Source organism: Phyllopteryx taeniolatus, chromosome 11 (genome assembly GCF_024500385.1).
Source record: "Phyllopteryx taeniolatus isolate TA_2022b chromosome 11, UOR_Ptae_1.2, whole genome shotgun sequence".
NCBI lineage: Eukaryota > Metazoa > Chordata > Actinopteri > Syngnathiformes > Syngnathidae > Phyllopteryx > Phyllopteryx taeniolatus.
Window position 1 is genome coordinate 5,148,610 of NC_084512.1, and position 27,542 is coordinate 5,176,151.

Here is a 27,542-nt window from a genome sequence, read left to right on the forward strand (position 1 = left end):
ATGTCACTGTAGTGGTGAAGCAATTTGGCAGACAATTCTTGGCTAGGCTCATTTGGCTCAGACTGTAAAAGCAGAGCTGGCAGCACAATGAGTTCCCGAGTAGTCAGCCATTTCATTTGGGGATGGCCTCAGTTTGTTGGTTTCCAACACGCCTCCTCTCTCAAGCACTATCATGTGCCATTTTTAGATTTTTCCTTTTCTATATGTTTATTCAACCGGACTGTAGCACCCAATGGAAACTGCTGAATATCATTATTTTTCAGGATATAAAAGAAAAACACTTTTTCAAAGCAGACACGGAATTGATTGGAATAACCATGAAGCCGATCAATGTGTTATGCTACACTTTAGAAGCCACTGCATTGCCCCTTTAAATGCAATAATACATCATCAGTCATCTAACTTTTCACCTCTGTGCAGGTACATTGGCTGGTCGGGACCGCATAAATCCCTGCTCCTCGCGGTGGGGGGATACTGAGCGAGAACGTATGTGATGTGACGGCGTCCTCTGGTGCTCGGGCACCTCCAGGGTGGACGTGGGCTCTCGTTGATGCTCCCTGCCACGTCCCTCTGCTGCTGGGTGCCAGTGATGTTGCATGTAAACGCATATTGATACACACAAACAATTCATTCACAAGTAAAGGGAATGGAAATTCCAAACACTGTGCATCCAATAGTTTTTCAGACCATTTACACACTTGATTTTGATTTAGGGAAGTCTTTTTTTTTTTTTACTACAAAATGCAATATATGGATAGAGGTATTGGGACACATGACCATTATACCAGCAGAAACTGGAAATGTTGTAGACTGTTACTTATGAAATCTAGTCATATACCATATACGCTGCCCTCCGAATGAATTTATTTTTTATGTAGACTAAGTATATCTGGATCAAAAGACGAATTGGAGTCAATATATCCACATTTTAGATATCATTCTGGTCTGATCCGAACTGAGAAGGTAGCATCCCGGGTTTGAACCAACCCACTTTTCGTGTGAGAAAAGGTTTTGGACAATTGTGTGACTATGTGAATAACGACTGACTGATGTACAGTATTTCATTGTCCGAGTGAGTCCTATTAAATTAATTCTTCCAACCATAAATTGCGTGAAATCTCTACGCTCAGTTTCAGATTGGGGTTTTGTCTGAAAAGACAACATTTATACTTCTGTAACTAACAAGACAAAACAACAGAGAGCTATCAATGGGTGAAAAACAATGACTTGTGAAGCTGAAAATGACAAATCTATTCGAACCATAGCACTAAATTGGCCATAGCCAATACAACCATCTGGAATGTCCTGTAGAAGAAATAAACCATTGGTGTACTAAATAAGAGCTATTAAATGACTAGACCAAGGAAAATGACAGCTCTTGATAACAAAAACAGTTTGAAAGCTGTAAAAAAAAAGATCCTAAAACAACTTTGTGACCTCAGAAACAACCTGCAAAGGGATGGAGTGAAGGTCAAGAACAAAGTACAGATGCAAACCAATAATTAACAAGAATAATAGAAGGGCCAGGATGGAATTTGCAAAAACCACAGAGATGAGCAAAAAAAAAAAATGTGGGGGAAAAAAGTTTTAAGGACTGACGAGATGAAGACCAAAGTGATGGAAAGGCTAAAGCTTTGTGGGTAAAAAAAAGATATACTGATGATGCCAAATATAAAAGCTCATGTGTGAAACATTGACTTGGCTTGCGCTTGCGGGGCTTCTTCTGGGACGGGCTCTCTAATCTTTATTGATGATGTACAGTACTAGTCCTTGTTTTACGACATCAAGATGCTTCGAGGTTACAGCACGCAAAGAATACATTGTCGCGCGGGACAAGAAGGCACGCTCAGTTCCCACAATACTGTTTTTCAATTGTTTGTTATCTACTGATGTCCTGCAAGTGCTTTTCATAGAATTATTTACAGAAATTATGACTTTATTACTGCATTAGTGTAGGCTAGTGCCGCAACCGCAGCAATGGAGACTGTCATAAACGGAGGCACAAAACACACTGATAAAACCACAAAGGAGTTAAGGGGCACCAAGTGGCAGGTTTTCAACTGGCCAAGTAAATCCCAAGACTTAAACCCCACTGAGTTTGAATTTTCCCTGCTAAAAAGGAGACTGAAGGTAGTAACCCTCAAAACAAACACTCCAAATGTGCTGTAGTGAAAACTTTAAAAATGGATCACAAATGTTCACTCTAGCCTGTTACAATACTCTCACCCCAAAAAAAGAAAAAAATGCTGTTTCATTTTGAGTATGTTGGAAATCAGATCCAGATATAAATACCTGGTACTACTGTAAAAGCTGAGATATTGATATCTTGTCTCCTGTTCATCTTTTGATGTCAAATGTAATTTCAGCAAAACTAAGAAATAAGACACTATGTTCCAATTATTTTGGAGGAAAGTGCATATGGAAATATGTTAGCAATAAGCAAACATTTAACAGAACTGAAGAGTGGTATTTTCAGCACTGTGTTCTATATTTTAAAATAAGAATAAAACATCTGAACATGATCTGAAGATAAAATTAGAAATAAAGCGAGTGATCAGCCTTGAAGGCATATGTGCATTCTTGCTGGGCTTTGTTTTGATCCCAAGGTCCCTGGCTTCATTTCCAACAGTGCAATACCTCAAAGCCAGCAATGGCCCACTAGTTTCTCTTTAAGTGGGTCTACCATTTTCCCTTCCCATTTATACCTATCCAGACACACCAGATGGTTTGTTTTACAAAACAGTTTGTTTCTCAAGCCCATCTGGGAAAGAGTTGATCTAAGGTGTTTCGAAAAAACTGGAACTTTTCAGAAAAAGTTGCAAGGTGACATGATGGTGGTAACATTTTTCATCACGAAAAGCTTTCAGTGTAGTTCTTTGCGTTTTGTTTTGTTTTTGTTTTACTGAACCAATGTTCTGATCAAACTGGTGCAATGATAATATCCACACCAATCTTTTAGGGTTGCCTTCATTTATAAGCTTCTTTCTTGCTTTGACACACTGAAACCAACAAAAAAAATCTCTGTTGCTTTTGTCTTCTCAAAGGACGCTCTGCAGTTATCAGTTTTCACTATCAACAATTGTATCAACAGCAAACTTTGAAAATTTTGAAGATTTCATACCAATATTCTGTGCAAATGTTCCTGACTCACGTCTTCTACCCATAACCAGTACACAAAAGTAATGTGATGAGTTTTTCAGTCAGCTACTCCAAGTAGTTCAAATGTTTTGACTGTTGTAGAGAAATATTCTCAAATATGAGAACTACATATTACGTTTGTGAGAATGTAGTTCCAGATCTGTTTGTTTTACAACGCGAATCATTGTGGGAGCTTCAGCACGGACGGAATTAGCATACAGTCTACAACATTGCAGTTTACAGGTGAAAGTGTTATATGGTCACGTGATGAGTGTTTGTATTTTATGTTCGATATAATTTTCCCTGACTTTTCATTCCATTTATGAGCATACAAAAAAAGACTACACAAAAACAAATGTCTGAAACATTGCATTGTACAAGGAAACAATCCCCACCCACCTTTAGAAACTACAGCTGTACCCTCAAATTCAGGCTCTGTTACACGCTGTGAACCTACATACACACAGGCACACACGTACACAAACACACACACACACACACGCACACACAGACACACAAACAGGCATGCACACATTCCAGTACACATAAAGTATTAGGGAAGGTAAGTAAAAGCAGACATTAACGTTGACATAGAGTATGTTATACAAAGCCGATGACTGATTTAAAAAAAAAAAAAAAAAAAAAAGTGTATTTCCCAGTGCACGCATACACACACAGAAGATTTGACAGAGCTTAAAAAACACTCAGAATTAAGTACACGTATAGACACAGGCATGCAATACTTACGCTGCAGCTTCCTGGCAGGGTTGTCCGTGTGTATGTGTCGACGAGGCAGATACGGAGAAGGTCGGGGGAGCGGTATGGATGAGACGTCATGCGTTTGGAGGGGATACCAGTGTGGCTTGTCGTCCAGTAAGGCTGTCTCCAGCTCTATGAGGATCTGTCAAGTCACAGTTTTCACTCTAAATAAGACAAATTATTGATTTTAAAACAATCAAAATGTGTTTTTACTTCAAATAAAGTTAATACTTGAATAACTGCTGCTCCATGTAATTCTTATTTCTTGACCTAAAAATTCAAGCACATAGTGCTATGTGTGCCTGTGTGCCTGTGAGTGTATATATTACTTCTCCCATAAAGATGCTGTCCTCCTCCAGTGACCTGGGCTGGTCCCACACAGTCAGCTCCAGCATATGGTTACGAAAATCCCTACGATGGATATGAGTGTAGAGGAATGTTTGGTTCCACTTGGGTTCGCAGGTCTTCTTCAGTGCTTTTGTCCTGCGTTTACTCTTGTCACTATTTCAACCACATTCAAACACAAATTTTAAGATTTTTATGTGTCCAGCAAACTCCAACGTTGATGATTAAAGACAATGTGCGGTGCTGTGCCGACAAGGAGAGTGTGGAAGCATCGTATTGAGTTACATAATTCATTCCAAGGACTCGAGCAAACCCCAAACTTTCAATATGTTAAAAAAATCATTTTTGTGGACATAGTAGGGCCCGACCAATTCAATCGGTCAATATTAGCCCTTTTCAAAACAGATTTTTTGCCGATTTGTTTTAATACATTAACAAATCAGATCAGACAAATTTCTCCCTGTGGTAAAGTTAAACATATTGCAAAACATTCAAATGTTCTGCGTGTAATTCATATCTTTATTGTTGTAAGCATTAATGGACCAAAAAAGAAGTGAATTTTATTAAAAAAAAATTTTTTTAATTAATTGCCCGATGAATCGGTTATCGGAAATTTAATCTACCAAATATCGGCATCGGACACTACTTCATAGTATAACTCAAACATTTGACACCCCTACCTGCGATCAGGAAGGAAGTACATTTTAACGTATGGGCTTCTGGGTCGGCCATCAGGCCGTAGAGGGAGTTCTACTGCCTGAAGCACATTGACTATTAGCTGGTGACCCGCTTTGTCGTACCACAGCTTCACCTGCAGGACAAATACATACACACATTTTGTCCAGAGACTTCACAATGTGAAACACACAACAGCTGATTTATAGAGCATACAAACTCACAGAAAGTTTTCCTGGCATTAGCTGTGGAGCATCTAGAATCATTCTGGGACTGCTGGGAGATAAGAGATTTACAGAAGGTCTCTCCATCTTCTGGGACTCGAATGAACTCGAACCTGCTACGAAGTAAAAAGAAACAAAACAATTATTTGAAAATCTCAAGAATTGACGATTGAGCCTATGTTGATGGTAAAAGAAAACAAAACAGTGTGAATTACAGTATTTGCAATGTTTGGAGTATTTATTATTTTTTTATATCAGCTTTTGCTTCCAAAAAAAAAAAAAGGCTAACCGCAGAGGTTCAGTTTTTTGCGACTGGGTTCTGGTGACTTTAGATTTGAAATTGTATAAATGTGGACTTGCTGTAAATTTATTTCTTGAGCCTGATAGCGTGCTCTGAACAACTATTTATGTCGCTTTAATCCTGCACTGCAAATCTTACCTAGTGAATTGATCTTATTTCTAGTGAAAACATCTTACTGTACTTATTTTGAGGCATTTTTTACCCTCAATTTTCAAAAAGACATGATACAATATCTTATTTTAAGAATCTTATCAAGTCAATAGTCAAAATATTAGTTCCATTGGCAGGTTCTTTTTAGGGAGAAAAATGTTATTTTTCAAAATATTTTATTACTTGTTTTGAGATTTTTTTTCCTGTTGTTGTAGCCCAACAGATTTTATGGTAAATTGGATCCAACACTATAGAGTAGTGAGAACTACATATTACATTTGTGAGAATGTAGTTCCAGATTGCAATAATTGTTCATAAACCCTTTTTTTCCTCCAGTCCCTCAGATTTGGCAGAGCTATCTTTTAAGCTGCTAAATGCTGCTATGTTCACAAGCCACTACCAGCTGTATTTGTTGACAGATCAGCAGACTTTTACAGGTTAGAACATGGACCTTTTATGGCAGAAAGTGACACGTACCATTAAAACAGTTCTGTTCCTGTTCCCGACAAGTAAAAATGGGTTTGCGCTGACTACGAAGCTTCATAAAGGCAAAAGAAATTGCAGATGTATTTGGCATTACACACTGTGTGTTTAGGATCTTGAGTGTTCGGGCTTTTAATGGACAGTACAGCACCATCTCTATTTGAATGAAGTAGCTTGTGAAAACTGTCAGATGGCTCCTGTGTTATTTCAGGCCTATGCATGAAAAATACACAATTATTCATGCTTCACAAGAACACAAGATTCAATCTCAGTCTTTATGGGTGGATAAGCAGAAAAGAAGCTGGTTGGATTCAAAGAAAAATATTTTTTTATATATGTTCGGAATTTAATTGGAGACAAATACAGGGAAACGCCATAATAAAACAAGAACATGCAAACACAGGAAGGTCCGGAGCCCACATTCCAACCCCAAACTGTGAGGCAGATGTGCTAACCACTCATCCAACTTGTCACCCACAATCAGGGCAATTTTGCTAATAAAAAGAATGAAAGTGAGCTTTGTTTAATATGTCGACATTCGGTTAAGGAAAACAGCACCAAGTCAGTGTGGTCTTTCTAACGCAATCTACAGGCTAATTGAAAAGTAACTCCCTATTTTAAAATACTTATAATTTATTCATATGTTGTAATATTGTTCTCAATTTCTTTGTGTATGTTCCATGATTAAAGGAGCAAGTCTAGTCTACCAAACCAACGACTTTGGAAGAACTTGAAGGGCAAATACGAGAAGTTATGTCTTCCATCCCACAAGAGTTCCTTGTGAAATCAGTTAATGCGGTTCCCAGGCAGCTTGAGAAGCTGTTGGCTAATGCTGGCGCCCATATCGAATTTTAAATAAAACTCCATGCAATACACTCTCTTCTCATGTTCATTTCTTGTAAGAATGATAATTCAGAAATAAATTACAAACACTTAAAAATAGGGAGTTACTTTTCAATCACCCGGTAGATACACAATTCACGCATCTCTGTCCTGGCAGTTCTGCATAATATGGCTGACCCAACAATAAATCAAAAATAACAATCCAAGAAGAATGGAACGCATCCCACACAGAGTCGACTGAGTGTATGTGAGGTACTGTATATTTACATGTGTGATCGTTAACAACTTAAATTGTAATTGTTGTAATGTAATTGTAAACTGCCAGCTCACTTGATGAGGCAGTGGTTTGGCTATGGAATAGATTATTTAAATTCCAATGGATCTCTATGGTATTTTAATTTTATTTTATTTCAAAATAATTGGAAGTCGACGAGCGTCAGGGAATGGATTGGGTTCTACTTTGGAGCTTCCACTGTATAACATAAGTGATACCTACTAGATTCTAATGGAGGGTGGGATGTGTCTGGGATTCTTGGGATATCACTGAAAAAGAAAAATGCACGAGTCATTTGCATGTTGACATTACATACATTAAAGTTTGTAGTTTTGTGGATGCGCAGGCTCGCATGCTTGAGTCAAATTTCTAATAGTATTCAAACTGGTTAGCTACAGTACTGTAGATGTTCAAGCTAAAATATCACATGGTTCGGAGGCATAATAGTTTACTAAACACAAATATAGATAAAATGAATAAAGCAAGCATCATTAAAATAAACTCAAATCGTGCTTCATCGATTCCAGCAGCCAAAATCAAAACAGCAGTGTTAGCAAAGTTTGGAGCGTGCTACGTATCAAATGATTTTTTCTTGGAATGTTGGCTAATTTGGCTTGTGGAAAACAATTGACTTTGATTCACAACTCCCATTTTGCATCCCTTTGAGTTAAAAATATACAGTAATTGAGATGGACAAATGCAATGATATTCATTTAAAGCCAATTTGCGCATGAGCTCATCTAAATGAAAGATCTTCTCTTTTCGAGATGCAAAATGGCATCAGCAATAGGAAACTATATTTCCATAAGCATGAGGGATCAATGGTCCTAAAAAATGGTAGGATTACTTACTGATATTTTCTATACACCCTTTGTCAGTGTTTGGAGAGAAATTAATACATTCAACTTTGTGTTCCAAAATGTATGTCAACGTTATGGATAAAAACAATATCAAAGATAATACAACATCAATAAAGACAATGTCAATAATGTTGAAAATAACTGTTATCCATGAATCCATGCTTCTTATTTAAGTTATTAATTAAAAAATAATAATATATATATATATATACATATATATATATATATATATATATATATATATATATATATATATCATGAATAATACAGTACAATCAGTCAAATAAATAATAATAATTTCAGTCAAATAAATAATAATAACTTTAGAGGTTTAATTTCATCCCTCATTCCTGTTCAAAATGTGAAATGTTGAAAGAAAAGCACATTATCCTGGATGATCTTTTATGGTTTTTGTGATTGTTGTTCTCATAACTTTTAAGTACTGCACGTTTTGAGAAACATTACTTCATATCGCTGGCGTCGAGCATTATCCTCGTAACTCCAAAACATCACTTTTCAGGAGAGCAAAGAGAGAAAGCCATTTTCAACACTTTAGATTAGTCAATAATTTGTAAAAAATACAGTGACACACACATGTGGGGACTGACCAATACAGTAGTATAGATTTGTGAAAAAATATTAAGTTTGAAATAGTTTGACAGCAGAGGTTTTGGCCCGATGCCAGCGATATCTAAATTTAAACGAGTGTTCATATTTAAAAAAAAAATAAAAATAAATAAATCATTGTTACAAACACAAACAGAAATTGCTGAGTAGAGCGTTGGGTAATTTGTAATTATATATGTTGACTGTGAAATATCTACTGTCTACATCCAGTTTTGTTTGCATTACTGTATCTTATATTTTAGAGCTTAACAGCATATTTTATTTTACCGAATAGGACATATGAAATGAATTGTACATGTGTTTAATTTCCAGGCTTAAAACAGCGTATAATTAGACACCAGCACAATCTAATGGGAACACATAAACTATGAAAGATTCGGCCTTTACGAGACGCTACGCTAACAAACAATCAGTCAAAACAATTCATCAATCAAAGCTAGGCATTGTTGTGTTTGCAAAGGTAGACTTTTTGATACAGTTCTTGTAGACTGAGACTCGAGTATACCTAATGAAGTGTCCAGTGAGTGAGTATATCTGAATTTACTTGTGTCTATGTATTCTCTCACATGAGCTGTCTTTAAAAACACACTACTTACCCAATAGGCCGGGATACAACTAGCTCGACTTGGGGCTCAGCTTGAGATTCAAGGATGATGTTGTAAACTTCCTTCATGGTGGCTCCTGGTAACAGTTTCCCGTTCCACTGCAAAACTTCATCCCCTGAAATTAGATGTTGTGTCATACTTTGTGTGAAAGTGATTTTATGCGATTAGCAATACAGTATTAGCATTGTATTGTTCGTCTCACGTTGGTTTCCTGGCATGATATCTTTTCTAAAATCCATAGGTTCCTGATAAAGATGCCTATTTCTAAGAGGGCTATGTTATGAAGATATTTTTTCCCACTAGTTTATTTTGTAAGAATTTCCAGCAGTAAATACACACGTGTGGGATTGATTTAAAATCACTGGCTTTGTTCAGTGTAATAAATACTTTTTTATTCATATAACCATCTAGCAGGATTTTTTTTATTTTTATTTTTTTTTCATTTTGACCTGTCGGGAATTGTGAAAAAGTACTATTCTGAAATAACCTTCAAGATAAAATATGCGAGGACACTACAAATTCCCTGTTGAACAAAATGAAATGGAACCATAATAGTTGTAGTTTTTTTCTGAAATTATGTGTAAATGCTAACAGGTGTTGCAATGAGCAAAAACAGGCATACTGTACTGTATCTATATTAATTATATATATATATATATTTTTAAAGCATTCAATTTCTGTAAGAGGCCTGAAGACACAAGTATTTGGGCTTCTTCTCTATTTTTGAGGACTCACAAAGTTTCAGTATACCTGCTCTCAGATGTCCAACCACATCAGCCAGGCTGCCCTTCTTGACCTTGGTGATGAAGGCACCTAATCTTCCTGACTCTGTTATTCTACCTCCGACCACCTACAACGAGAAAGAGGGATGCCATGAGGAACATCAACTATATGAAACCCTTTTGGAGAGGCTTGTGAAGCCAACTTGTTTATCTTGCGTGTGTGTCTGCGGTAAGTGTCCAATGCCATCCTGACCTTCAATCCCAGTAGAGCCCCAGCTTCTTTAGGCATGGTTGTGCTCCTCTTACTGAGGGTGATTCTGCCAATCAGATGGTCACCCTCTTTGGATGGTTGCCAGGTTACAGGATGCTGCAACAAGAAACAGGAGCTTACTAGACTTGTGACTGGGACCTGGCACATAACACTGAGCTACATTTAAAAGTAACAATAAGCGATATGATGACAAAAGAATCCATCCATCCATTTTCTGTACCACTTATCCGCATTAGGGTCACGGGCGTGCTGTAGCCTATCCCAGCTATCTCCGGGCGAGAGGCGAGGTACACCCTGAAGTGGTTGCCAGCCAATTGCAGGGCACATATAAACAAACAACCATTGACACTCACATCTACGGGCAATTTAGAGTCTTCAATTAACCTACCATGCATGTTTTTGGGATGTGGGCGGAAACCGGAGTGCCCGGAGAAAACCCACGCAGGCACGGGGAGAATATGCAAACTCCACACAGACGGGGCGGGGATTTGAACCACAGTCCTCAGAACTGCGAGGCAGACGATCTAACCAGTCGTCCACCGTGCCGCCCATTTGTATTATTATTACTTTAATTATTGTCTTTTATGTTTTATGTACAGTATGTTAGCGCTGCGGGTGTTGTGCTATAGAAATGAAGTTGAGTGGAGTGGAATCGAGTTGAGAAATACTTACATGCCATACAGTGGGGTCATGAGGGTAGCACTCCCAGTCACCTGTAAGAGGAAGATGGGCTTTGATAAAGTGAAGCTAAGACAACCTTTTCAATATACAATTTACTCTATACTGTACTGCGTAAAACAAAAATCAAACAAACAATTACTAACTCCTTGCCAAATTTGGAACCTCATTTTGAATACATTTTCAATGGGGTTAGAATTCATGGAACATTCAGTTTTAGATACTGTATGTATTGGAAGGTGTGTGAGAAAGACAAATGTAAATTTGAGAAAACAACCTAGTGTACATCACTGTAATATGGCTCAAGCAGTGTGGTGGAAAATTTAGAATTAAAAAGACCACCAAAAAATGCCTTAATAGAGAAATGGAACCTCTCCAAATTTAGAATTTGATTAATAATGTCAGGACAAATATAAAGTCACACAAAATCTCCTGTTTGGAATGTTGTAAAGTATTAGTCAGAAATAGCAATGATCACAATATTGTGCAAGACCGCTGTGTACTTCACCAGAACTCAGTTTCTCAAATGTAAAGAAAAGCATGTTTTGATTTTTCTTTAGCTTTATTTTCCCTTTTAGTTAAGGTCGAGTGTTTTATTGCGTGTTTATTGGACCATTTTTCATCATCCATCCATCCATCCATTCTCTACTGCTTATCCGGGTGGACGCGGGGGCAGTAGCTTCAGCAGGGACAGGGACGCCCAGACTTCCCTCTCCCCAGCCACTTCATCCAGCTCTTCCGGGGGGATCCCGAGGCGTTCCCAGGCCAGCCGAAGGATGTAGTCTCTCCAGCGTGTTCTGGGTCGTCCCCGGGGTCTCCTCCCGGTGGGACATGCCCGGAACACCTCACCAGGGAGGCGTCCGGGAGGCATCCGAATCAGATGCCCCAGCCACCTCATCTGGCTCCTCTCAATGCGGAGGAGCAGCGGCTCTACTCTGAGATCCTCCCGGATGACCGAGCTTCTCACCCTCTCTCTAAGGGAGAGCCCGGACACCCTGCGGAGGAAACTCATTTCGACCGCTTGTATCCGGGATCTTGTTCTTTCGGTCACGACCCACAGCTCATGACCATAGGTGAGGGTAGGAACGAAGATCGACCGGTAAATTGAGAGCTTCGCCTTTCGGCTTAGCTCTTTCTTTACCACAACGGACCGATACAAAGTCCGCATCACTGCAGACGCTGCACCGATCCGCCTGTCGATCTCCCGTTCCATTCTTCCCTCACTCGTGAACAAGACCCCAAGATACTTGAATTCCTCCACTTGGGGCAGGAACTCATCCCCGACCTGGAGATGGCATGCCACCCTTTTCCGACTGAGGACCATGGTCTCAGATTTGGAGGTGCTGATTCTCATCCCAGCCGCTTCACACTCGGCTGCGAACTGCTCCAATGAGAGTTGGAGGTCACGGCTTGATGAAGCCAACAGAACCACATCATCTGCAAAAAGAGATGCAATACTGAGGCCACCAAACCGGACCCCCTCTACGCCTCGGCTGCGCCTAGAAATTCTGTCCATAAAAGTTATGAACAGAATCGGCGACAAAGGGCAGCCTTGGCGGAGTCCAACCCTCACCGGGAACGAGTCCGACTTAATGCCGGATATGCGGACCAAACTCTGACTCCGGTCGTACAGGGACCGAACAGCCCGTATCAGGGGGGTTCGGTACCCCATACTCCCGAAGCACTCTCCACAGGACTCCCCGAGGGACACGGTCGAACGCCTTCTCCAAGTCCACAAAACACATGTAGACTGGTTGGGCGAACTCCCATGCACCCTCGAGGACCCTGCCGAGGGTGTAGAGCTGGTCCACTGTTCCACGGCCAGGACGAAAACCACACTGCTCCTCCTAAATCTGAGATTCGACTTCCCGACGGACCCTCCTCTCCAGCACCCCTGAATAGACCTTACCAGGGAGGCTGAGCAGTGTGATCCCCCTGTAGTTGGAACACACCCTCCGGTCCCCCTTCTTAAAAAGGGGGACCACCACCCCAGTCTGCCAATCCAGAGGCACTGTCCCCGATGTCCACGCGATGTTGCAGAGGCGTGTCAACCAGGACAGCCCCACAACATCCAGAGCCTTTAGGAACTCCGGGCGAATCTCATCCACCCCCGGGGCCCTGCCACCGAGGAGCTTTTTAACTACCTCGGTGACCTCAAACCCAGAGATAGGAGAGCCCGCCTCAGAGAACCCACACTTTGCTTCCCCATGGGAAGGCGTGTCGGTGGAATTGAGGAGGTCTTCGAAGTATTCTCCCCACCGACTCACAACGTCCCGAGTCGAGGTCAGCAGCGCCCCATCCCCACTATACACAGTGTTGGTGGTGCACTGCTTTCCTCTCCTGAGACGACGGATGGTGGACCAGGATTTCCTCGAAGCCGTCCGGAAGTCTTTCTCCATGGCCTCACCGAACTCCTCCCATGCCCGGGTTTTTGCTTCAGCGACCAACAGAGCTGCATTCCGCTTGGCCAGCCAGTACCCATCAGCTGCCTCAGGAGTCCCACAGGCCAAAAAGGCCCGATAGGACTCCTTCTTCAGCGTGACGGCATCCCTCACCGTTGGTGTCCACCAACGGGTTCGGGGATTGCCGCCACGACAGGCACCGACCACCTTACGGCCACAGCTCCGGTCGGCCGCCTCAGCAATGGAGGCGCGGAACATGGTCCACTCGGACTCGATGTCCCCCGCCTCCCCCGGAACATGAGCAAAGTTCTGTCGGAGGTGGGAGTTGAAACTCCTTCTGACAGGGGATTCTGCCAGACGTTCCCAGCAGACCCTCACAATACGTTTGGGCCTGCCACGTCGGACCGGCATCTTCCCCCACCATCGGAGCCAACTCACCACCAACTGGTGATCAGTTGACAGCTCCGCCCCTCTCTTCACCCGAGTGTCCAAGACATGCGGCCGCAAGTCCGATGACACGACCACAAAGTCGATCATCGAACTGCGACCTAGGGTGTCCTGGTGTCAAGTGTACGTGTGGACACCCTTGAACATGGTGTTCGTTATGGACAATCCGTGACGAGCACAGAAGTCCAATAACAGAACACCGCTCGGGTTCTGATCGGGGGGGGTCGTTCCTCCCAATCACGCCCTTCCAGGTCTCACTGTCATTGCCCACGTAAGCATTGAAGTCCCCCAACAGAACAATGGAGTCCCCAGCGGGAGCGCTCTCCAGCACCCCCTCCAAGGACTCCAAAAAGGGTGGGTACTCTGAACTGCTGTTTGGTGCATAGGCACAAACAACAGTCAGGACCCGTCCCCCCACCCGAAGGCGGAGGGAGGCTACCCTCTCGTCCACCGGGGTGAACCCCAACGTACAGGCGCCGAGCCGGGGGGCAATAAGTATACCCACACCTGCTCGGCGCCTCTCACCATGGGCAACTCCAGAGTGGAAGAGAGTCCAACCCCTCTCGAGAAGACTGGTACCAGAGCCCAAGGTGTGTGTGGAGGCGAGTCCGACTATATGGAGTCGGAACTTCTCGACCTCACACACCAGCTCGGGCTCCTTCCCTGCCAGAGAGGTGACATTCTACGTCCCTAGAGCCAGCTTCTGTAGCCGGGGATCGGATCGCCAAGGTCCCCGCCTTCGGCCACCGCCCAGCTCACACTGCACCCGACCCCAATGGCCCCTCCCACAGGTGGTGAGCCCATGGGAAGGGGGACCCACGTTACCCTTTCGGGCTGTGCCCGGCCGGGCCCCATGGGTGCAGGCCCCGGCCACCAGGCGCTCGCCTTCGAGCCCCACCACCACCCTCCTTGAGCCGTCACCTTGTCGTGGTGGAGGGGTTTGTGTGTCCCAGTGATCCTAGGAGCTAAGTTGTCTGAGGCTTTATGCCCCTGGCAGGGTCACCCATGACAAACAGGTCCTAGGTGAGGGACCAGACAAAGCACGGCTCAAAGACCCCTAATGATGACGACAAACAATGGACTTCGTTTTCCCTTGCCCGGACGCGGGCCACCGGGGCCCCCCATTTTTCATCAGTGAATGGAAATCTTCACTCTGCTGTACATATTCTGTGGTTAGGCTAAGGTGGCATTTGATGCTTTGCTCAAGGACAAACTGACGGTCATCACTCCAACATCCAACTACAAGTTAGTCTTGTCTGCAGAGGGATTCAAACCCTGACTCCCCAATGGCAAAAGTAAAATCCTCTGGACAGAGCTAACTTCTTTTTATGTCTTTGTCATATGTCATTAAATTTTAGACTAAATGTTTTATTGTTTTTTGTTTGTTTGTTTGTTTTACTAGAAAGATGGGCTTTAACTACTTTTTCATGACAGTAAAGAATGTTGAAATTTTACTCAAAAATTGCTGATGCAGTCAAATTGATGTTCAATTGGGACACTACTATTATTCCATCTGACCATTTCTGCTGTTTGCAAAACATTTGTAGACAAATGAGGCTAACATTTATTCACTTATTTTTCAGAAAATAATGTAAGAAACCAAAGAATCATGACAACCTGAAACACAATGATTTGTTCCACAAAAGGAGTTACAAAAGAAGGAAATCAATCTGGAAAATCCATGTTAAAAACTGTTTCACTACTATACTGTCATATCTATTACAAGCCGACAAGATCAATAAGCAGAAGAGCTAAACTTCCTTATCCACTCTTGGAAAGCCACAAATGTCGAATTAAAACTCAGAGTTAACAGTTATAGTCTTGGGAGAACCTTCTCCTTCCATTCCTGATTGGGTCACTGTCAAAGGCAAAGCTTGAAAGGTTGACTCTGCACATAGATGTGAGCAAATGAACTTGAACAGATTGACACACAGTCTACAAAGAAGGCCCAACTGTGCTAACCATTAAAGTTTGAGTCACTACTTGTGTTAAGGAATAAAATTAGGAGAGTTGTGGAGCTCACGTCAATATATGAAAACTGAGATCATATTGTCAATGTCATCAGTTGGTATTGACTTTCAGGGTTCTCCATACCTTGCCTTATTTGTCATTGATTCAGGTGTCCTTGATGATTTGTCAACTGACATGAGAAACCGAACAAAATCATCTTTCTTTTTTAAAAATTCAATATCATATTTCAGACAGTGATGAAAAATATTATTCAGGGGTTCTTCCAGCTGTACTCGCTTCCGTTCACATGTGCAGGGAGGCGTTGTTGAAATGTGTGCAGCACTTCAACGCCTTTGTTATGACATACAGTAAAATAAGAGTAAAACAGAGCCAAGCATCCCTCGGAGCAGGCAGACTATGAGGAGAATGGGTTGTGACAACTTATAGTGGCATTATGTAATCTTAAAGCAAACTAAATTCTCAGTTTCATAACTCAAGCATGAATGTAATTCTGTGCAGTGGTCAGGCCACGTGGTTGAGAATGTTATGTTTGCAGTCTTAAAAAGGCCTGGACATATAGAGTCAGGACCCCATGGATCAATTATATATTCTTAAATAATATACTCTACATACTAATGTACTGTACAAGTATAGCCCTTCTGTAACCCTGACATCTAACCTCTTTTAAAAATAAAACCAGAAATTACATTTTTACTTTTGTCTATATTTGTATGTGCTCTTGAGTGTGTTAATATCTGGCTCAAGACCACACAGGCAGAATGCAGTACACTGTTCTGATTTCCAGCCTGGTCGAGAGTGGTTACCTCCACAGACAGAGCTTGTGTGTGCGTGTGTGTGTGTGTTTGTTTGCGTGCGTGCGTGCATGCGTGTGTTTCCATTGTGATCTCACAATGATTTTAAAAAAGTCAAATGATTTAAAAGCTTGCATGCCTCTCAGCTGCCAGCAACTACATTTCATAATTGATCCTGTCTCAGTCTGAAGCTAAAAAAAGGAAGCAGTGTCTTGCTGCCATGCTGTAGTGTATACAGTACGGTAAAACCTGCTCTGACAAAAACAACACATATCCTCCACCTGCTCAGTGTCATAATGCTTGGTGTTGCATCTAACTTTGGACTTCTGCAGAAACTACAACAATCAGATGTCACAGGTTTGTATAAGTCGGCAATGTATTATTCAGTGAAACCTGTAATATTGTGTCTGCCTTGTAATTTTGATGCATTATCTTGAATATGCAGTGGAACCTCTGATGTCAATATCTCCAGAAGTTGCAAAACAGAACATTTGAACAGTATGTCACTGATGGTGTAGTGGTACACTCGCCTGACTTTGGTGCAGGCAGCGTGGGTTCAGTTCCCACTCAGTGACGGCGTGAATGTGAGTGCGAATGGTTGTCCGTGTCTATATGTGCCCTGCGACTGACTGGCGACCAGTTCAGGGTGTAGTCCGCCTTTCGCCCGAAGTCAGCTGGGATAGGCTCCAGCGTCCCGCGACCCTAACCAGGATAAGCGGTGTTGAAAATGGATGGATGGATGGAACATTTGAACAAAATTTGTGCTTGAAAATTTGTGCTCTCTGAATGGTCCATGCCGGCACGGTGGGCGACTGGTCAGCAAATCTCCTTCAGAGTTCTGGGGACCGGGGTTCAAATCCCGGCCCCACCTGTGTGGAGTTTGCATGTTCTCCCCGTGCCTGGGTGGGTTTTCTCCGGGCACTCCGGTTTCCCCCCACATCCCAAAAACATGCATGGTTTGTTGATTGGAGACTCTAAATTGCCTGTAGGTGTGAATGTGAGTGTGAATAGTTGTTTGTTTCTATGTGCCCTGCGATTGGCTGGCGACCGCTTCGGGGTGTACCTCAAAGTCTGACATAGGCTACAGCTGACAGCAACACTAATGAGTATAATGGATGGATGGGTATTTGGAGCTTGTCTTTTTAAAAGGAAATGCGGGTAAAATTATTTCCAAACATAAGAATTTGTGTGACAGAAACCCGTCACTAGTTTTAGACTAGTATGAAATTTACAGTGTTATTTAAGAAATACAGTACGAAAAATGCATGCTTTGTAAAACATAGTGGGCATTTAACCAATCTTTCAACATTAATAACAAAAATGATAACTATATGGTGAAACAGTGGATGACTGGTTAGCACATCTGCCTCACAGTTCTGAGTACCCGGGTTCAAATCCGGCCTCGCATGTGTGGAGTTTGCATTTCTCACTGTGCCTGCATGGGTTTCCTCCCTCCTCAAACTCTAAATTACCCATAGCGCAAATGGTTGTTAGTTTACATGTGCCCTGCGATTGGCTGGCGACCAGTTCAGGGTGTACACTGCCTCTTGCCCTGATTCAGCTGAGACAGGCTCCAGCACACCCTTGACCCTCGTAAGGATAAGTGGTACGGAAAATGGTTGGATGGAAATCCATATGCATAATATTATTTGTGTTTACTTTAACTAATCGTATGGAGGTGTTCATTTAATGATAATTTCTGAGGCTTTTGAAATGCTAAATGTGAAATGCTCCTCAGTCTGATCGAAATAACACAGGTTCTTAGGGTAACTCATTATAATGTTGATACATTTATACATTTATTAGCCAAATTCTACAACTCAACACATTGCATTCCTAAATCACAAAAGTAAGCCTTTCTCTGAGCAGGGACTGTTAGGTTATATGAACAGCAACAATCCCGATTCTTGTAAGCGCTATAAAATTCGTAAAAATATGATTCCATGTTTTTGCTGTTAGCTCCTTAGCAATGAGCTCTAGTTCCAAAGAATGCTTAGCAGTGATGTGACATCACCCCACTTGGAAATAACAATGTTAGAGCGTTAACAGCTGTGTCTTCCAGCGCTTTAGGACATAGTTTTCTATGTGAGGCCACACGAGGTCAACACATGAATCAAATGGGGTCAAATGGACCCATCACAAACACACAAACATGCACACACATGTACACTCTTCAGTGCGACTGTCACTACCAACTAATTTCCTTAGGGCCAAGCTGAAAACAATATAATATGACACTCAGCAAAGCATTTGGAGACACAGAAACATGCACACAGTCTAAGACACACTTGTTTACATGCACACTGGTCACAATGACAGTCAGGCTGCTGGCTCTGGCCTGAGGCATGCATTGTGTATTAAAACCAGCAAAGGTTCGAAGCACTGCAATTCTTCTCCAAAAAAAGATGTACAGAGAACAAATGCTGCATTTAAAATCATCTTCAGTTTGAACATTGTAGCGTCTACGCCTATGGCCCGGTTGTCAACGGCAACCCCAAGAACCCCGACCCCGCCTCTCGATTGAGTGGGTGGGGTCACCAGCCCCCACGGTGCAGGCACAGCAAGTACAGGACACTTCTGACGGTCATCGTGCATGCGAAACAGTGTCAATTCTCTTGCATGGGTGTGGGGTCACTCACTCATTGCGACAAATAACTTATGAATATGCAAATTTCTTGGGTATCACCTCACTCACACGCTGGTCCTATAGAGGTTTATAATTTACATAGCCACTCCCACCACACTTCAGTTGTACTGCCGGGTTCACGACCCTTGTCCTGTATGGTTTCCCTCCTGTCCTTGTCCTGTCCTATCTTGTCCTGTCCTTCCCTCACAGGGTGTAGCACTACTGCCCCACACAACACTCTTATCTAATGTGTCATTTTTCTAGGTATATAATGATTTACTTTCCTCATCCTTTTTACAGCTAGTGCTTTGTCTTTTGTTGTTGTCTTTCTCCCGCCCCTCTAGAAACCTTGTTCTGTTTGACTGATCAACTTTGATTCTCAATATATATCCATCAAAATACTAAGAAACCACAGCAGCAGTTTAAAAAGTCCTTTGCGACACAGTAAAAATGTTCCGGCAAAAAAGGGAAACAGATCCTCCTTTCTGCTTGACCTAACAGCCAAACAGGCAAAATAATACAGTAATGCAAAAATCCATAGACATGCTAAAGGAAATAAGAACAGATCCATCCATCCATCCATTTTTTGAGCTGCTTCTCCTCACTAGGATCACAGGCGTGCTGGAGCCTATCCCAGCTATCATCGGGCAGGAGGCAGGGTACACCCTGAACTGGTTGCCAGCCAATCGCAGGGCACATAGAAACAAACAACCATTCGCACTTACATTCACACCTACGGGCAATTTAGAGTCTTCAATTATCCTACCATGCATGTTTTTTGGGATGTGGGAGGAAACCGGAGTGCCCGGAGAAAACCCACGCAAGCACGGGGAGAACATGCAAACTCCACACAGGTGGGGCCGGGAATTGAACCCCACTCCTCAGCACTGTGAGGCAGAAGTTCTAACCAGTCGTCCACCGTGCCGCACGAACTATATTTTCAAAAGAAAAATTACCTCAGATTACATACTATTTTTGTTTACGAACAGTCTTGGCATGACGGTGGAAGACTCAGACCTTTGCGTTTCTTTTCGCGCTGCAAAACGTCATTGTCTCCGTTAACATTGACTGGCCATCATGAGGTTAACAGTGGGCGGTCGTTGTCCCTAGGGAGTGACTACAGTACAGAACAGATCAACTGTCAACTCAACTCTTTGCAATTGACGTCCCAAAAATGTATTTGTCTTTGATGTGTTATTAAATCATTTTATCCCTGACGCCTCGTCAACGAGACATCAGGGATAACCTAACCTAACCCTAACCTGCTAGATATTTGAAAATTTCAAGTTTTCTGGGAAAAGGGGAAAAAGCACTTATTCACAGGACATTTTCTGACCCTTTCATAGTCAAAATAAGCAAACGGTCCATGCAGACATTTTGAGGCTTAGGTGTTACTGGCCTTATTTGGCATATTTTGAATGTTTCCCTTAAGAACTGTTAGACATATTTAGACAAATAAATGTAGATATATTTAGACAAATAAATGCCTGACAGTCCCTGGGGCCAACAACAGCCCACTGTTAACGTCATGACCAGTCAATGTTTATACTAGATTAATACATTGTCACCTGAAAGACTGATTTTTGTTGTTGTTTTACTTTGTTTGTCGAGAAGCTTCGCTGACATAAATCCAAAGAGGGGACCCAAAACTAAGAGTGACAAGGGACCAAGCAAGAAAAGTGGCAGGATGCTGCAAAACAAGCCAGCATCGGTGAATCCACGTCTGTACACTCATCAAGAGGTTTGGTGATTTCAAGTGGGACTTTTGTGTGATTTTTACACTCACACACAAACAAATACGTTGTGGTTCATGTTTTTTTTTTTTTCGTTTACAGTTGTTAAAGTCACAAGAGTTAAGCTCGTCTAACGCTGTTAGACTTTCAAGTAAAAAAAGGTTGAAAAGGATCTACCTTTCTTTTGTCTTTATCATTGATAATGATGATGGTAGTGGTGATTACCATGATAATAATAATAACTCCTTGATACGGGCTGTTCAGTCCCTGTATGACCAGTGTCATAGTTTGGTCCGCACTGCCGGCCGTAAGTCAGACTCGTTTCTAGTGAGGCTTGGACTCCACCAAGGCTGCCCTTTGTCACCGATTCCGTTCATTACTTTTAAGGACAGAATTATAGGTGCAACGAATATCCGGTTTGGTGGCCTCAGTATTGTATCTCTGCTTTTTGCAGATGATGTGGCTCTGTTGGCTTCATCAAGCCGTGATCTCCAACTCTCATTGGAGCGGTTCGCAATCAAGTGTGAAGCGGCTGAAATGAAAATCAGCACCTCCAAATCTGAGACCATGGTCCTCAGTCGAAAAAGGGTAGCGTGCCCTCTCCAGGTCGGGGATGAGATCCTGCCCCAAGTGGAGAAGTTCAAGTATCTTGGGGTCTTGTTCACAAGTGAGGGAAGAATGAAACGAGAGATCGACAGGCGGATCGGTGCAGCGTCTACAGTGATACGGACTTTGTATCGGTCCGTTGTGGTGAAGAAGCAGTTAAGTTGAAAGGCAAACCTCTCAATTTACCGGTCGATCTACATTCCTACCCTACCTATGGTCATGAGAACAAGATCCCGGCCGGATACAAGCGGCCGAAATGAGTTTCCTCCGCAGGGTGTCCAGGCTCTCCCTTCTAGATATGGTGAGAAGCTCAGTCATCCGGGAGGGGCTCAGAGTAGAGCCGCTGCTCCTCCGCATTGAGAGGAGCCAGATGAGGTGGCCGGGCATATGATTAGGATGCCTCCTGGGCGCCTTCCTGGTGAGGTGTTCCAGGCATGTCCGGGGATGACCCAGGACATGCTGGAGACTCTCGGCTGGCTCCCGGAACGCCTCGGGATCCCCCGGAAGAGCTGGATGAAGTGGCTGGGGAGAGGGAAGTCTGGGTTTACCTGCTAAACCTACTGCCCCCGCGACCCAACCTCGGATTAGCAGAAGAAAATGGATGGATGGATGGATAATAATATGATATTAAAAAATATTATCATCATCAATAATCACAACAATGGAGATTAAAATAAATATTGATGGATAAAAATACAGTCGACATACTGTAAATATTCATAAAATTACATTATATTAATGAATCACAACAAATTATAGTATTTTACTGGCAGCATTGATCCTGTAAAATACTGTAAATTTCTTTCGTATGTTGCTGTTCTCAGTAGTCTTAGAAAATATAATAGGAATATAAAAATTTACAATTTTATGCCAGATTAATTTACAGTATTTTACAGGATCACTGCTGCCAGTAAAATACTGTAATTTTTACAGTAAGACGCTTTACAGTGGGGGTGGGTGTTATATATTGCCTTCGATATAATCGTGAATGTTGTTTTAAGGATTCACAATTTTACATTATCGAGTATTCATACTGTCTCAAAAAGAAAATAACTGAACGGGAGCATGGACGGCATTAAAGGAAGAGAGAAAGGAGGAAACACATGAACGTCCTCATTCGCCGAATCAGCGGACATGATTCAGTCATGTGACACAATCGCAAGCAACGCAAACTCTCCCTCTCAAATGAGTGGGCCGACTCCGAGCAACATTCTCAGGAGTTTAGCAGTTTACAAGTGGATGAATCATCGCTATGGACCTCAATGGAACGCATGTATAGTTTTTTGTTACTCAACAGGAAAATGACCGGCCACTCGATGAACGTGCTGGCTTTGCTAACGTGACTAGTTTAAAAGTGAAATGAAGAGAATGGAGAAAACAAAGAAAACTGAAAACTGTGCGCTGTCAAAGTCACCCCGACTGCTGATAAGGCTAATGGAGGCGCTATCTGGCATAGCCCTATGGCTGCACCGTAAGTAAATATCTCACTATCCCGTCACCAATCACCCACTGCTTTACTTAATTAAACACTATTACCAATACCAGCTGCTAAACATGTCACTGGGAATAAAAAAAAGATTCCGCGGTCATGAGGTCACATATCGTCATCGTCATAGGTAATGTAATTTCTCGTTTATAATGTGCACCCATGTATAATGCGCACCCCCAAAGTTGACCTCAAAATTCTGGAAAACCCTTCTACCTATGTATATTGCATTTTTACAATGCATGATTTTGCTTCTACCCATATGATCAAAACATGAAGTATCTGTATTTTGTTAGTTTTTTCAAAGAATTATTCTGAAGTTAAGCACTTCATTTGAACACATAATGCTTTCTTTTTATTTACTTGCTCTTTTTTTAAATTCACAGTCCTACTTTTATTTAGTAAATGAGGGCGGTGGCATATTGGAATGAAAGTCTACAGCTTTTTCATAATCTCTAGATGGCGCCATACATTTATAAAATGTTAAAGTTTTTTTTATTTTCCCCTATACCTATGTATAATGCACATCATTGACTTTTGAATTTTTTTTGGGGGGGGGGAAATGCGCATTATACACGAGAAATTACGATAACTACTAAGTGTATCGGACATTGCTCTAGCTCATATATTTTATGTGATGGATTGAAAGATGGCACAGATTAATAAATCTCACCTCTCTCGCTAACACTTTCGATCTCAGCATCTTCACAACTACTGTATTCGGGCGTGGTCCCACCCTCCTCCTCTGAGCTGCTGACACTGGTCTGCCTCTTCCCTCCTGCCCCCAGCCCTCGCTTCGATTTATAGGGTCTGGGTGGTGGTGGACGCAAGGACTCTGATTGATCTGAGCTGAGTGAATCATTGCGTAACATGCTGTCAGTCTTGTTCCTTTTGGTTCGTCTCACTACAAGCCCCTGAGCAGGGGCTGCTCCAGGCCCTGAGCTCAGAGGTTCTCTGAGGTGAGGGGAGTGGTCTTGTTGCACAAGGGTGTGTTCACACAGTCCACCGACAGTACTTTGTCCGGACACTCCACCATCCCTCACCTCCCCCATCATTGAAGTTGCACAGCCTTGTACTGGTACAGGATGGCCCCGGCCTCCAAAAGGTACTGGCCCTGCTTGACGAGGGGGGGCACCACTGTGGCCGATGTGTTGGTAGCTCCCCTCTTGTGTCCGTTTCACCCCACTACTTCCTCCCACTGGATCAATCTCTAAAGAACGTCCTTTTGTGAGTCGTCGGCTTTCCCTGTGCTCCCTGGATTCACCCCGGAGGTCTCGGTCCATGGAAACCTGTGTCTGCAACATGGGGTGGCCTGACCTGCGCTCTCCCCGACCAGTTCCTCCAGCGCCTCTTCCATTTCTCCTAGTGGAATAAATTAGTGGATGGAGATCAAGAGAATAAAATTGTTAATAGAATAGAATTGTTTGTGCTTTGTAAAACTGATAACTAACTGTTATTCCTACTGTAGACCTAGTCCTCATTTATACGTGTTCAAGCATTTGTTCTTCAAGCATTGCTTCATGAACAATCACAAGTGACCTTCTGAGTGGATATTGAGAGGCCCCAATTCCCAACCAAATTGAAACAAGAATGTATCTGTTATATTCACTACATTTACTTAAATATACAGCATATCAAATGTAATGCTACTTTGAGAGTAGTAAGAAATGCCAATTCAAAGAAAAGAGTTCTGCTCCTCTAAAAACATTAATTGGTTCTCAAGTGACATTTGGCATCGTTATTTGTTTTAAATGCAGTTTGGTTACAAAACGTACGTGTCTCTTGGTGGTTCACTTCGTGACCGGATGTCTGTTCCAGCTGTGCTCCCAGGTGCACTGGCTGTGTTGGGGTCTAAGGATGTTGTGGAGCCGGGAGGGGCTTGGGAGTGGGATCGGAGCTTCTTATCACCAGTGGTTTGGCACACAGATGGCTCACTGATGGCTGAACCGAGACCAGTGGGCTTTCCTGACGGACTGATGAACCATTCGCCTGGCTTGGTCAGTATCTCTTGTTGTTTTCGGCAGTTATTACAAACCCAGATGACCTACAAAAATAACAGTCAAATTTAGATATTACACACAAATGGTGGTGAACTGTTGTTTCCCATATGAGCTTATCTTAATAACTAAAATATACCATGGACCTATCCGTCCGCTCACTATGGTGCTTATCCTGGACAGGGTTTCTGGAAAATGGACCCTGTCGCATCTGACATAAGACACTAAGGACAAATCACCAGAATAGCACCCAACAATACAGTCTCCTCCTCATGATCATGTTAATATTATTGAGTAGAGGTGAGATATTTGAGTCACATGACTTTACTTGAGCCCGACTTATGTCGCCATTTATAGGACTTGGGACTGGCTTGGCTAAAACATGAAAAACTCAACTTGACTTTGACGGTATTCATGACACTTGACTTGACTTGGACTTTAAACACATGGCTTGACAAGCCTTGCCGGTTTACATTTGAATAGCTGCATTTTAAGGAGTGGCATTTATTTGTTTTTGAAAGAAAAGTTACTTTTTGTGTCACAGTCGTACATTCTCTTGACTTGGGTGCTGGCAGCGTGAGTTCAGTTCCCACACAGTGACAGACGAATGTGTGTGTAAATGATATTTGCCCAGTGACTAACTGGCGACGAGTGCAGGGTGTAGTCTGCCATTCGGCCAGAGTTAGCGGGGATAGGCTCCAGCTCCCTGTGACCCTGAACAGAATAACTGATACAGATGAAGTTATTTTTGTGTAGTGCGCGTGAACTTGTCAACCCACTAGTATCTTATGATGCAGAGTGCAGAGCCCACCTCGTCTAGCAAGTATTAAGAGGGGGGCTCAAAAAAATTATTGTAGTTTGAGTTAAGGATTATATTCTTTTATTAAATCAGGAAAAAAGAGAAACTTGCAAGGTCTGCAACCCAAAGCTAAGAGACACGACAATTATACGCCTCACTATAAAACTACCAAAGACAGGTAAGCTATGTCAACAGCATAACATTAAGTTTTAAGTCAGTTATGTGTTTAATTCAGAAGACAATAAATTAAGCAACAATAACGAGTGGCTAACGATCTGCCCATTGAAAGTGCTTGATGTGCCACCATTTATGTCTGCTGTGCATGGCGCTCTGTTGCTTTAACTTTGTTGACACTGTTGAAGCTGTCTGCCAAAGCGAGTCCTACGTTAAAATCCAAACAATTTTAAAAATGCTTTACTAGCATCAGAAAGTTAGGTATACTGTTAGAACAGCTACTGTAATGTAACCTGCTATAACACAGCTCATTAGCTTACATTTTCTAAATGTAATATGCCAATTCCTACAAATACCAGATGCAAGTTTTTAACATGGTCGCCACAACATATGAAACATAACCTTAAGTCTAATAATAAAGAGGAAAATTACCTTTTGTTTTACTATAAACCTTAAGTCAGTGGTTCTAAATTAGCCACCTGAAAGACTGATTGAAAAATAAGACAAAGGAGGAATGCAGACTTTGTCCACATTATTTAACTATGTTTTCAAGGGTTGCTACATTTTTATGTTCTCGAAAAAATGTGTATTATTCAATTTAATTTTCCATTAGTCAGGTTATAGTTACACATCACACAATTATTTCTGACCAGCTGTAAACAAACAAGTGTAAACACTTTGTAAGACAAGTCAGTATTCTCTGACCTGTGTCTGCACTGGCAGTTTAAAGCTTGGCACTTACAGTACTTATGAGGTCAGTACATGACCCAAAATTAGTTAACTGAAAACTACTATTATTATGCACTTACTGAGTACACTTGCACAATAAATGAGAACCAATACTATCCTAAACTACAAAAATAAAATTCTACATTCGTGGAACCCCTCTCGATGTGGTGCAATTCTGTTCTACTACCACTGCAAAACAAAAAGTATTGTTAAATCAATGCCTGCCCGCGACCCGAGTGAGGAGAAGCGGCTCAGAAAATGGATGGATGGATGGATGGAAATCAATGCCTGTTCTGACAGCATTTGTATTGTATCTCATTGATTTTGCAAGCGTACGCTGCACATTTTAAACATGTAAATAGTCCATTATTAGTTCTGTTTCTGTTGTCTGATTTTTCATTCACCTCATTTCAAGCAACCACAATAGCTCATCCCCAGCTTTAATTTAGAAAAAGGCAAATTATAGAAAGATTTGAAATGCAGTCATGTTCTGATGATAATTTTTTTTCAAGTTTCTAGGTAACCTGCCTGACAGCCAGTAGTTTCAGCGAATTGCGTACAGTATGTTTGTCATGAACATGGTTAGGGCGACGGCGAGGAACGCAAGGCAAGAACATGGTGGACCCAATTGCAGGGAAGCAAGGCAGGAGTGCGGGAATCTCAAAATAATAATATTTAATCACAATGACAACGACAACTGGCAACTATGACATGGCAAAGACGTGACAACGACAATGAACCGACAAGAACTGAAAGAAACCAGGGAACTAAATACAAACAAATTGACGAGACAACGAGGAACACCTGGACAAGACACGAGTGGCTG

The 27,542-nt window shown here is 42.1% G+C and overlaps 1 protein-coding gene across 17 annotated transcripts in view; it reads right to left on the minus strand.

The window, feature by feature from the left end:
* Window positions 1-27,542, minus strand: part of LOC133485634 (regulating synaptic membrane exocytosis protein 1-like) — a 109,013-nt gene that overhangs the window by 37,115 nt on the left and 44,356 nt on the right. For 10 of the 17 annotated variants that reach the window (XM_061789663.1, XM_061789651.1, XM_061789646.1 and 7 more), the window contains 14 exons: window positions 24,793-25,061; window positions 23,691-24,379; window positions 10,950-10,990; window positions 10,260-10,373; window positions 10,035-10,134; window positions 9,276-9,399; window positions 8,044-8,061; window positions 7,415-7,461; window positions 5,142-5,257; window positions 4,923-5,053; window positions 4,227-4,398; window positions 3,886-4,039; window positions 3,538-3,591; window positions 411-573 (listed from right to left, as the gene is read on the minus strand). In XM_061789663.1, the coding sequence (XP_061645647.1) occupies window positions 411-573; window positions 3,538-3,591; window positions 3,886-4,039; window positions 4,227-4,398; window positions 4,923-5,053; window positions 5,142-5,257; window positions 7,415-7,461; window positions 8,044-8,061; window positions 9,276-9,399; window positions 10,035-10,134; window positions 10,260-10,373; window positions 10,950-10,990; window positions 23,691-24,379; window positions 24,793-25,061 (2,192 nt within the window). The remainder of the gene's footprint in view (window positions 1-410; window positions 574-3,537; window positions 3,592-3,885; window positions 4,040-4,226; window positions 4,399-4,922; window positions 5,054-5,141; window positions 5,258-7,414; window positions 7,462-8,043; window positions 8,062-9,275; window positions 9,400-10,034; window positions 10,135-10,259; window positions 10,374-10,949; window positions 10,991-23,690; window positions 24,380-24,792; window positions 25,062-27,542) is intronic. The other 7 variants (XM_061789650.1, XM_061789664.1, XM_061789665.1 and 4 more) reach the window with 5 other exon arrangements.